Below are 14,201 nucleotides of genomic sequence, written 5' to 3'. Positions count from 1 at the left end.
GATTTATATTATATTTAAATTATTTGCCCAATCACTGCAGTGCGTGAGTGACAGGAAGAAAAGCTCTGACTACTTTTTTTTGTTTTAATAATCACAGGCAAAACAGTTAAAATAAAGTGTTTTTTAATGACAGCAAATAAATTAAATAAATCAAAATGATATATATAAATTGTAATTATTCGCCCAATCACTGCTGTGCGTGAGTGATTAGAAGAAAAGCTCCGACCATTCATTTTTTTTTTAATAATCACAGGCAAAAAAAAAAGAAAGAAAAAAAGTGTTTTTTTAATGACAGCAAAATAAATTAAATAAATCAAAATGATTTATACTATATTTTAATTATTCGCCCAATCACTGCTGCGCGTGAGTGACGGGGGAAAAAAGCTCCGACCACTTTATTTTCCGTTTTAATAATCACAGTTGAAAAAAAAAAAAAATTGTTTTTTTTAATGACAGCAAAATAAATTAAATAAATCAAATGATTTATATTATAATTTAATTATTCGCCCAATCACTGCTGTGCGTGAGTGACGGGAAGAAAAGCTCCGACCACTTTCTTTTGTATTAATAATCACAGGCGGGGAAAAAAAAGTTTTTAATGACGGCAAAATAACAGAAATAAGTCAAAATGATTTATTTTGTATTTTAATTATTCGCCCAATCACTGCTGTGCGTGAGTGACGGGCAGAAAAGCTTTGAGTTTTGTTGCTTTGCATGGAGAAATCTCTAAAACTGAAATGTCCAAACAACACTTTTTTTTTTGTATAACCCGAAAAATCACAAGCAAAAAAAAAAAAAAGTTTTTGTTTTTTTAAATACAGCAAAATAACTGTTATAAATACAATTATTTAATAATATTTGAATGAGATGATGTTGAAATGACGTCATCACACTTGCTAACGTTTGAATAATACTTCGGACACACGTGTCTCTGTGTCAGCCAATCATTGGTGTACGTGAGTGATGGGGAGAAAAGCTCCGGCTTGCTGGTTTGCATGTAGAAATCTTTAGACCTTTATTTTTTCAGAAAACCTCTCTTTTATCATCCATCCATTCATTTCCTACCTTTTTTTTTCTTCCATTTTCAGTACAAAATCCGTAGAAATAAACAATCATGAATTACATTTTATTACAATTTTATGTTGATATATATATATATATATATATATATATATATATATATATATATATATATATATATATATATATATATCGGTGTATATATATATATATATATATATATATATATAAACAGTATATACATATATATATATATGTTTTTAAATATATATATATATATATAAACATACATACATACATATATATATATATATATATATATACAAATATACATATATATATATACATATATACATATATATACATATATACATATATATATATATATATACATATATACATATATATACATATATACACATATATATATATACATATATACACATATATATATATACATATATATATATATATATATATATATATGTATATATATATATATATACATATATATATATATATATATATATATATATATATATATATATATATATATATAAACAATAATCAATTTTAGGCTATATCCATGCAACCAAAACAAGCTTTTTTAACCTGTAAAAAAATTATAATAATAATTATACCAAATAATACATTGCGAGAATCATCTTAAATCGCGAATCGATTCTGAATCGAATTGTTAAGTTTCCGAAGATTTCCACTCGTCAGTCACTCTTCCGTTGTTGTTTGCCGACCGACCGACGCAATATTTCTCCGGGCAGTATTGTGGCCAAGCAATTGTCAAACTAGTGCGCCAAACGACGACCTAAACACCTTGAGTAAAGTCGTTTGTGACAAATACTCCGGCCTACTGCGCTACCGTGTTCCCCACCTCGGCCAGTACGACGGTTTCTTTCTCTTTTTTTTTTCAAGAGAAAACTCAAGTCTGGCGTGGGGGTCAGTGCGGTATTCAAGAGCAGGATCTAGAATAGAAAAAAACAAACAAAAAAAACAACAATTACAATTGTGTTGAACTTGCTTCTGTAAAAAGAAGGCCTCAAGAGTTTCTACATTTTGTGTTCTTTGAGAGTGCGAGTCCCCAACCTGGTCTCTCGTGGGCCGGCACAGGTACAAAGAGGCCTCGTATAAAGCGAGAGAGAGAGCGAGAGAGAGAGAGAGAGAGAGAGAGAGAGAGAAAAAGAGAGAGAGAGAGAGAAAAAGTGTATAAATGTGGGCCCCAAAAAGGAGTTGAGCGCCAAAGCCGACGTACATTCATCAGAGTGAAGTCGACCAAGTATTGCTGTGTGTGGCGTCGGCCCCCACAAGTCCACAAGTCCACAAGTCCACAAGTCTTACGTGTCCCCGGAAGTCCCGCTGTAGACCACTAACACCCAAAACACCACCACGGAATCTAAGCTACGGCCCACGGGAAAGTCCGAGTAAAGATGGCGGGACGAAGACGATGGCGACGCGCTAAAAGGAAGGAGTTAGAAAAAAAAGCCGCCTCTTGTTTGACCGGCGCAGGGAGGAAGGGCTCGGCCGGCGTCAGGTCTCGCGCTCGCTCTCGCCCACCGAGTAGAGCTCCCCGAGTCTCCTGAAGCGCGGCCCCCACTCCCGCAGGTAGTCGTAGTTCTGGTCCGAGTCGGACGAGGCGGTCTCCAGCGAGCTGAGCGATCCGGCCGCCGAGCCCCGGCCCTCGTAGCCGTAGATCTGGATGGAGTCGTACGGCGGCGCGGTGGGGTCGTGGTCGGCCTCGTGGAGGCGCACGTTGATGAACTCGTCCACGTCCACGCCGTTGGGGCCCGAGTGGTGGCCGGCGCGCGGCATGAACTGCAGGTCGGGCTTGATGTCCTTGCGCGGCAGGTAGCCGTTGACGCCGTCCGGGTTCTGCAGCGTGGCGATGTCGAAGGCCTCCGTGTCCTCCTCGCCGCCGCCCTCGTCGTCGTAGCGGATGATGTTCTCCCGCACGTCCTCGTCGTCCTTGATGATGAGCGGCTCGTTCTTGTGCCGCCGCAGCGTGACGAAGAGCACCACTATTACTGAGACACGGGCGGGAGGTCAAGCTCAGTCGGCGCATGGCGAGGACGTGCGAGCGGCGGCGCCAAAAAACCCTTGCCCTGATGGAACCCGGTCTGCGTGCGCGCTAACGCTCTCGTTTTACCCGCACGCGGATTCTGTTTGCGCTCGCCACGCATCTTTCTCATTCTATGTGACGCGCTTCATGCCGCCCGCCCTTTTGAAACTTGGGAGGCGGGCCTTAATTACACAGACCTCCTTTATGATTGGTCACTTTAAAACCTGCTTTCTGCTGGTCCGAGCCAATCAGGGGGAACCTTTTGAAGAAGAAAAGTCCTACGACAAGATAAACTAATGTATGTATATATATATATATATATATATGTGTGTGTATATATGTAGGTGTATGTATATATGTGTATAAATATATATAATATATAAATATGATAGATGTGTATATGTACAAATATACATTATATATGTGATGTATATGTATATATAGATGTGTATATGTGTACATATATGTACATGTATGTATATATGTATATGTAGATATAAATATGTGCATATGTATGTATAAATGAGTATATATAAATATATATATATTATATATGTGTATACAAGGATATGTGTACATAATGTACATATATACATATATATGTACATGTATGTATTTATGTTTACTTAGATATAAATATATGCATACATATATATATAAATGTGTGTATATGTGTATATATGCATATGTATATACGCATATGCATATATATATATATAAAAAAATATACTTATACATTTAAGTAATTACAGTACCTGTGCATGTCATTATTTTAAATTGAATTAAATACGTAAATATGTTTTTAAATGTGTCATAATTCATTAAATGAATTACTCACATTTAATCATTTGATTAATTATTGGTTCAATTACTTCCTAAATTATTGTAGGATTTAACTGATTATTTAAATGCCATTTATTTTTACCTGATTTGACAATTTAGCTTTTGACACATTTAAATAATTATTTGAGATTTGTTTAATGTTGTCCAATGTAATTATTATTGAAAAATTAACTAATTATTAATGAGTTATTAGGAATGAATTATTGATTTTATTTTTTGCATTATTTTTATTTTATTTTGATAAATATGTTCACCTAATTTTATGTAATTCATTTATTTTTTAATCAAATAAGTATGAAAAATTATCAGATTATTCATTATATTGTGATTTAATTAATGAATTTATAATGCATTTATTTTACAGTTTAATAGTTGATTGTATTTTACAGTAAGACATTAAAATGGTTCTTTTAATGATTATTATTTTAATTGCTTTTAATACTTTTATGATTATTCATTGTTTGTGATTTAATTTTAATTATTTAAATTTAATTTCCTGAGTGAATTATTTTACAATTATTGATTTAATTTTTTTCATGCTATGATGATATTAAATATTTAATACAATATATTGAATATTTTTTGCGAGACATTTATTTATTTAATTAGGCTCTCCAAAGTTGGAGGTGCGGAAATATTTTTTTTTTCCAAAACTTATTTTAAACTATTAATTTAATTGCGTCGTCTTTTCTTCGTATTTCACGTGTTTTGGCGGTTTTCGCGCGTCCGCCTTTTGAGTCGGCGCGTGCGCAGACCGAGTCCTGTGGGCTTTTGGGCGCCGCACGAAGATGTCGGGGAGGAGCTCACCTAGCAGCAGGATGATGCAGGCCAGGATGGCGATGAGGGCGCCCATGCTGAGGCCGATGGGCAGCACGTAGGCCTCCACGTTGCAGGACTGCACCACGCCGTCTTTGCTGCAGCCGCACACGCGGATGCTCAGCGTGTTGGTGCTGCTCATGGGCGGGCTGCCGTTGTCCGTCACGATGATGGGCAGGAAGTACATCTCCTGCTTCTGCCGGCGGAAAGTGTCGTGCTTGGCCAGGACGCTGATGGAATTGTCTGCCAACACACACACACACACACACACACACACACACACACACACACACACACACACACACACACACACACACACACACACACACACACACACACACACACACACACACACACACACACACACAGTTAGTTACCTAAAATGATCATATTTGAATCAAAGCTCACCATTATTCTATTAGTAATAATAATGATAATAATAATAATATTAATAATAATAATAATAATGATGGATTAGATTTTTCTGGATATTTGGAGAGCTTCACAGGGAACAAAAAACGTTTCATTCATTCACTACACATCCATACAATGATGGTGGTAAGCTACATTTGCACTACTATCCTACTACTGAAATAACATAAAGAATGATAATAATACTATTACTATAAATAATGAAAAAAATGCTAATTTTGAAAATAATAACTGCAATAACACAAGTATTGATAATAATATTAGTAGTAAAAAAATGAAAAAATGCAAGCATTGAAAAAAATATCTAATAACAAAACAATGGTAATATTACTATAAGTAAAAATAATGAAAAACATGCTTCTATTGAAAATAACATTAATAACAACAACAATGATAATAATAAGTAAAAATAATTAAAACAATGCCAATATTGAAAATAATAACTAATAATAATATTAGTAAAAATTATGTAAACATGCTACTATTCAAAATAATAACTATTAACCAAAATAATGATAATAATATTAGTTGTAAAAATCATGAAAAAAAAAATGCAACTATTGAAAATAGCTGCAATAACAAAAAAATGATAATAATACTATTAATAAAAATAATGAACAAATGCTACGATTGGAAATAACTAATAACAAAAAAAACATAATAGCATTAGTAAAAATAATGAAAACAATGCTACTATTGAAAATAGTCAGTAATAACAAAACTAATAAGAACAATTCTATTCGTAAAAACAATGAAACAAATGCTACTATTCAAAATAATAACTATTAATAAAATAATGATAATAATACTATTAGTAAAATAATGAAAACAATGCTAATATTGAAAATAATAACTGCAACAACAAAAAATGATATTACTATTAGTAAAAATGCTACTATTGAAAATAATAACTACTAACGCAATAATGATAATAACACTATTAGTAAAATTATGAAAAAATGATGCTATTGAAAATAACTGCAATAACAAGAATAATGATAACTCTATTTGTAAAAAAATAAATAAACATATTACTATTGAAAATTACTGTATTAACACAGATAATGATAATGAACTATTAATAAAAATAATGAAAAAAATGCTACTATTGAAAAATAATAACTGTAATGACAAAAATAATGATAGTAATACTATTAGTAAAAATTAGGAAAAAGTGGTACGATTGAAAATAATAACTAATAACAAAAATAATGATAATAACACTGTCAGTAAAAATAATGAAAACAATGCCACTATTGAAAAACATGACAGTAATAACAAAAACAATGAAAATAATACTATTAGTAAAATAATGAAAACAATGCTACTATTGAAAATAATCAGAAATAACAAAACTAATAAGAACAATGCTATTCGTAAAAATAAAACAAATGTTACTATTCAAAATAATAACTATTAATAAAATATTAAAGATAATACTATTAGTAAAAATAATGAAAACAATACTAATATTGAAAATAACTGCAATAACAAAAAATGATATTACTATTAGTAAAAATTAATAAAAAAATAATGATAATAATACTAGTAGTAAAATTATGAAAACATTATGCTATTGAAAATAATAACTGCAATAACAAGAATAATGATAACACTATTTGTAAAAAAATAAATAAACACATTACTATTGAAAATAACTGTATTAACACAGATAATGATAATGAACTATTAGTAAAAATAATTTAAAAAATGCTACTATTGAAAAATAATAACTGTAGTGACAAAAATAATGATAATAATACTATTAGTAAAAATTAGGAAAAAATGCTACGATTGAAAATAATAACTACTTACAAAAAATTCATAACACTATTAGTAAAACTAATGAAAACAATGCCACTATTGAAAAACATGACAGTAATAACAAAAACAATGATGATAATACTGTTAGTAAAATAATGAAAACAATGCTACTATTGAAAATAATCAGTAATAACAAAACTAATAAGAACAATACTATTTGTAAAAATTAAACAAATGCTACTATTCAAAATAATAACTATTAATAAAATAATGAAGATACTACTGTTAGTAAAAATAATGAAAACAATCCTAATATTGAAAATAATAACCGCAATAACAAAAAATGATATCACTATAGGTAAAAATGCTACTATTGAAAATAATAACTAATAATAAAATAATGATAATAATACTATTAGTAAAATTATGAAAAAATGATGCTATTGAAAATAACTGCAATAACAAGAATAATGATAACACTATCTGTAAAAAAATAAATAAACATATTACTATTGAAAATAACTGTATTAACACAGATAATGATAATGAACTATTAGTAAAAATAATAAAAAAATGCTACTATTGAAAAATGATAACTGTAATGACAAAATAATGATAATAAAACTATTAGTAAAAATTGTGAAAAAAATGCTGATATTGAAAATAATAACTGCAATAGCAAAAATAATGGTAATAATACAATTAGTAAAAATTCTGAAAAAATGCAATATTGAAAATAATAACTAATAACAAAAATAATGATAACACTATTGGTAAAATAATGAAAACAATGCCACTATTGAAAATAATAACTGTAATAACAAAAATAGTGATAATATTACTATTAGTAAAAATAATGAAAAGCATGCTGCTATTGAAAATAATAACTGTAATAACAACAATAATGATTATAGTATTATTAGTAAAAAATAAAATAAAGATACTAATATTGAAAATAACTGTGATAACAGAAATAATGATAATAATACTATTAGTGAAAATGATTAAAACAATGCTAATATTTAAAATAACTGTAATAACAATTATGATAATAATACTATTGGTAAAAATAATGAAAAAATGCTCCTATTGAAAAATAATAACTGTAATGACAAAAAAAATTATAATAACACTATTAGTAAAATAATGGGAAAATGGTACTAGTGAACATAACTGTAATAACCAAAATAATTATAATACTACTATTAGTGAAATAAATATGAAAATAAATGCTACTATTGAAAATAACAAAGAACAAAAATAATGAAAATAATATTAGTAAAAAAATATGAAAAATAAATGCTACTATTGAAAATAGCTAAGAACAAAAATAATGATAGTAATAGTATCAGTCAAAATAATGATAAAAAATGCTACTTTTGAAAATAACAAATAACAAAAATAATGAAAATAATATTAGTAAAAAAATATGAAAAATAAATGCTACTATTAAAAATAGCTAAGAACAAAAATAATGATAGTAATAGTATCAGTCAAAATAATAATAAAAAATTCTACTATTGAAAATAATAACTGTAATAAAAATAATGATGATAATAATACTATTAGTAAAAATAGTGTGTGTATATATATATAGATAATAATAATAATATTAATAATAATACTAATATAAAAACATCTATAATGAACAAACATTTAATATTAGTAATAACAAATATATAATATCAACAATAATAATAATCAACACACACTTAAGATTATTTAAACATGTATCATTTATGTATTTATTATATTGTAATAACGCCAATAAAAAAAAAGAAAAATATGGTGCTACTATAAAATTAGTATTTTTTATTTCCTTTACTCCTAATTTTTATTTATATTTTATCTTTTTTGTCAGTTAATGTTGCTGCTGTAACAAAGTAAGTATCAGTGCATCTACAATACAAACATTATTCTATTTAAAAAAAAGTGTGGTAAATAGTTAAAAAATAATACATTATGGAAAGGCTTGCAATCAAAAACGTGCAAAAACAGTTCAAATTGATAAGAATCGTGTATGTGTTTATTTTGAAATGTTTCTTTTGCATTCACCCTGGCTTGTGTACCAAAGTCGAAGAAAAAAAACAAAACTTTTTTTTTCTTTGGATGACCTGATTTTTTACGCGCTCTCGGATTCCGTCAGAGTGGCGGCCTGCAGCTGGTGTGTCCGACCAGAAGGCTGCCACCATATGAAGCTTCTCGCCCTGAGCGGCAAACATTACACGTCACCGTGAACACAGATTGTTCGGCACCGGCTCTTTGGACGGGCGGCGGGATGAGAAAAAATAAATAAATAAAACGAAAGAAAAACAAGCAATGAGCATATTTAGCGGATATAAACGTGACGCCATCTGTCGGCAGGAAGTCAACCTGCATTGAACTGTGCAAGCAGCAGGAAAAACACGTGGCGCTCATTTACTGGCATTGACTGCCAACGCATCGCCGTCCTAAACAACATGGCTGCCTTTGGTGCACATCACTTTTATCCAAATTTAATATGGATTATTACTTTTTGTCATTTTTATTCAAAGGAGAAAGTTTGGATGTTATCAATATAGATGATATATTTTCATACAATATAAAAAAAACACAATAGAATAAATTGATAATTTTTTGTAAATATTTACATCAAATTAAATTTAAGTGAGGACTAATATTTATTTAGATATTAAGTGGTTGATATTTTATTCAGCAATATTCCTATCAAAACTAAGAGAGGCTGTAGCTAACCCTGATGAGGATTTAGTGGTAAAGAAAATGGATACAAATAAAAAAAACTAATGAAAAAAAATAAAATTAAAGAGTATATGTATATTTCAAAGTCAAAATCTAAATCGAAATTAAAATCTAAATCTAAAATATAATGACGATTGAAATTAAAATTAAAAATACAATCAAAATTAAAATTAAACACGTGATTAAAACTGACTGGTCTATATATTTTTTAAATGCAAATGTAAAAAAATGAAACAAAATTAAAAGTAAAAAAAATAAAAAAATAACACTAAAATAATTATAATTAAAATGTGATTAAAACTGACTGGTCTATGATGACAATTGGAATAAAAAAAAAAAAAAAAATTAACACCAAAATAATTAAAATAAAACATGTGATTAAAACTGACTGGTCTATAATGAAAATTGAAATTGAAATAAAATCAAAATTCAAATTGAGATTGAACATGTGATTAAAACTGACTGGTCTATATATTTTTTTAAAAGCAAATGTAAAAAAGAAAAAAAGTAGAATTAAAATTAAATTTAAATTAAATGAATACTATAAATGTTTTAATTAAGAATGTGATTAAAACTGACTGGTATATAATGACAATTGAAATAAAGATACAATTAAAATTAAACGGGATTAAAACTGACTGGTCTATATATTTTCTAAATGCAAGTGTAAAACATAAAACAAAATTAAAATTACAATTAAAATTAAACTTATTAAAACTGACTGGTCTATATATTTCTAACTGCAAATGTAAATGAAAAAAAATTAAAAGTGGGATTGAAACAAAAATAAAAATTTAAATTAAAATTAAAATTAAAATGAACACTAAAACAATTAAAAATAAAAATGTGATTAAAACTGACTGGTATTTATATTTTTTAAATGTAAAATGAAAACAAATTTCAAAGTAGAATTGAAAGTTCAATTTAAATAAAAATAAAAATAATCACCAAAATAATAATTAAAAGTAAGATTAAAAGTAAATGGTCTATACATTTATATGTGTAAATTAAAATATAACAACTTAATTGAAAATAAAATAAAAGTACAATTGGAAAGTAAAAAAAACTAAACAAAAAAACAAACAAAAAATAGAAAACAGAAAATAAAAAATAGAAAATGAAAATTACATTTAGAATAAAAGTCACAAAAATGAAATAACCCTTTGGTCAATGTTGTCGAAAAACCACATTATTACATTTTCTTATGAGGGCTGATATTTGTTTTATTAACTGTGAGTGTAAAAAATTAATGCAAAAGATAAATTGAAAGCAAAAACGACGACGAAAACGATGATGAGAACGATGACGAAAACAAATCTGAGGCTGAGGAAAAACAATTCAAGCTCACAAAGAAAAAATAAATTCCACAAAAAATGACAGCAGCAACTTGAACTATAGTTTTGTTTCTTCCAACACAAATATTTGTGTTGCGGCCGTGCAGAAAATAAGTTTTCTATTATTTTGACTAAAACGCCTTAGGAGTTAGAACAAACCCAGCAGGCACAAGTCATTAAAACGTTGAGAACGTGTTGAATTAGGTCCTGATGTTGAGCAACTCAAACATAACGTTGAAAGGACAAGCTTTTTAACGACGTTTAATCAATGTCAGGTTTTAACGTTGATTTGACCATTGAAATTTGGTCATTTTCCCAACCAATTTTCCACAACACAAATACAACTTTAAAACAACATGCTTTTTGACGACGTAAATTCAATGTTGGGTTTTGACGTTGATTCGACCATTGAATTTTGGTCATTTTCTCAACCAAGACAACATGCTTTTTGACAACATTAATTCAATGTTGGGTTTTGACGTTTATTCGACCAATGAAATTTTTATAATTTTTGTAACCAATATTCTACAACACAAATACAACCTTGAAGCAACATGCTTTTTGACAACCTTGATTCAATGTTGGGTTTTGACGTTGATTCGACCATTGAATTTTGGTCATTTTCTCAACCAAGACAACATGCTTTTTGACAACCTTGATACAATGTTGGGTTTTGACGTTGATTCGACCATTGAATTTTGGTCATTTTCTCAACCAAGACAACATGCTTTTTGACAATATTAATTCAATGTTGGGTTTTGACGTTTATTCGACCATTGAATTTTGGTCATTTTCTCAACCAAGACAACATGCTTTTTGACAACATTAATTCAATGTTGGGTTTTGACATTTATTCGACCATTGAATTTTGGTCATTTTCTCAACCAAGACAACATGCTTTTTGACAACCTTGATTCAATGTTGGGTTTTGACGTTGATTCGACCATTGAAATGTGGTCATTTTCCCAACCAATTTTCTACAACACAAATACAACATTGAAACAACATGCTTTTTGACGACGCTTAATCAATGTCATGTTGTGACGTTGATTCGACCATCAAAATGTGGTCATTTTCCCAACCAATATTCTACAACACAAATACAACGTTGAAACAACATGCTTTTTGACGTTAATTCAATGTCAGGTTGGGACGTTGATTTGACCATTGAATTTTGGTCATTTTCCCAACTAATATTTTACAACACACATACAACGCTGAAACATGCTTTTTAACAACGTTAATTCAATGTTGGGTTTTGACGTTGATTCGACCATTGAATATTGGTCATTTTCTCAACCAAGACAACATGCTTTTTGACAACATTAATTCAATGTTGGATTTTGACGTTGATTCGACCATTGAAATTAGATTTTTTTTCGAACCAATATTCTACAACACAAATACAACCTTGAAGCAACATGCTTTTTGACAACCTTGATTCAATGTTGGGTTTTGACGTTGATTCGACCATTGAATTTTGGTCATTTTCTCAACCAAGACAACATGCTTTTTGACAACGTTAATACAATGTTGGGTTTTGACGTTGATTCGACCATTGAATTTTGGTCATTTTCTCAACCAAGACAACATGCTTTTTGACAACGTTAATTCAATGTTGGGTTTTGACGTTGATTCGACCATTGAAATGTGGTCATTTTCCCAACCAATTTTCTACAACACAAATACAACGTTGAAAGAACATGGTTTTTGACAACGTTAATTCAATGTTGGGTTTTGACGTTAATTAGACCATTGAAATGTTGTAATTTTCCCAACAAATTTTCTACAACGCAAATATAACATTGAAGCAACATCCTTTTTGACAACGTTTATTCAATGTTGGGTTTTGACATTGATTTGACCATTGAATTTGGTAATTTCCCCAACCAATATTCTATAACGAAAATACATTGAAACAACATGCTTTTTCGACAAGGTTAATTCAATGTTGGGTTTTGACGTTGATTTGAACATTGCATTTTGGTCATTTTCTCAAACAAGACAACATGCTTTTTGACAGCATTAATTCAATGTTGGGTTTTGACGTTGATTCGACCATTGAAATGTGGTCATTTTCCCAACAAATTTTCTACAACACAAATACAACATTGAAGCAAATCCTTTTTGATAACGTTTATTCAATGTTGGGTTTTGACGTTGATTTGACCATTGAATTTGGTAATTTCCCCAAACAATATTCCATAACAAAAATACAACATTGAAACAAACATGCTTTTTCGACAACGTTAATTCAATTTTGGGTTTTGACGTTGATTCGACCATTGAAATGTGGTCATTTTCTCAACCAATATTCTATAACGAAAATACAACATTGAAACAACATGCTTTTTGACCACGTTAATTCAATGTTGGGTTTTGACGTTGATTCGACCATTGAAATGTGGTCATTTTCTCAACCAATATTCTATAACGAAAATACAACATTGAAACAACATGCTTTTTCGACAACGTTAATTCAATGTTGGGTTTTGACGTTGATTTGACCATTGAATTTGGTAATTTCCCCAACCAATATCCTATAAGGAAAATACAACATTGAAACAACATGCTTTTTGACCACGTTAATTCAACGTTGGGTTTTGACGTTGATTCGACCATTGAAATGTGGTCATTTTCTCAACCAATATTCTATAACGAAAATACAACATTGAAACAACATGCTTTTTGACAACGTTAATTCAATGTTGGGTTTTGACGTTGATTCGACCATTGAATTTTGGTCATTTTCTCAACCAAGACAACATGCTTTTTGACAACATTAATTCAATGTTGGGTTTTGACGTTTATTCGACCATAGAAATTTGATCATTTTTGTAACCAATATTCTACAACACAAATACAACCTTGAAGCAACATGCTTTTTTTAACCTTGATTCAATGTTGGGTTTTGACGTTGATTCGACAATTGAAATGTGGTCATTTTCCCAACCAATTTTCTACAACACAAAAACAACGTTGAAAGAACATGCTTTTTGACAACGTTAATTCAATATTGGGTTTGGACGTTAATTAGACCATTGAAATGGGGTAATTTTCCCAACAAATTTTCTACAACACAAATACAACATTGAAGCAACATCCGTTTATTCGATGTTGGGTTTTGACGTTGATTCGACCATTGAAATGTGGTCATTTTCTCAACCAATATTCTATAACGA

The 14,201-nt window shown here is 29.5% G+C and overlaps 1 protein-coding gene across 1 annotated transcript in view; it reads right to left on the bottom strand.

Annotated features, from left to right (window-relative positions):
- Positions 1 to 1,601: 1,601 nt before the first annotated feature.
- LOC133548268 (cadherin-8-like) overlaps positions 1,602 to 14,201 on the bottom strand; it is a 244,397-nt gene continuing 231,797 nt past the window's right edge. Inside the window, exons 11-12 of the mRNA XM_061893585.1 lie at positions 4,742 to 4,993; positions 1,602 to 3,056 (exon numbers count right to left, since the gene is read on the bottom strand). Of these exons, the coding sequence (XP_061749569.1) occupies positions 2,563 to 3,056; positions 4,742 to 4,993 (746 nt within the window). The 3' untranslated portion in view covers positions 1,602 to 2,562. The remainder of the gene's footprint in view (positions 3,057 to 4,741; positions 4,994 to 14,201) is intronic.

This window comes from Nerophis ophidion, linkage group LG02 (genome assembly GCF_033978795.1).
Source record: "Nerophis ophidion isolate RoL-2023_Sa linkage group LG02, RoL_Noph_v1.0, whole genome shotgun sequence".
Classification (NCBI taxonomy): Eukaryota; Metazoa; Chordata; class Actinopteri; order Syngnathiformes; family Syngnathidae; genus Nerophis; species Nerophis ophidion.
Note: the sequence above shows the minus strand (reverse complement) of the source record. Positions and strands in the feature narration are given on the sequence as shown.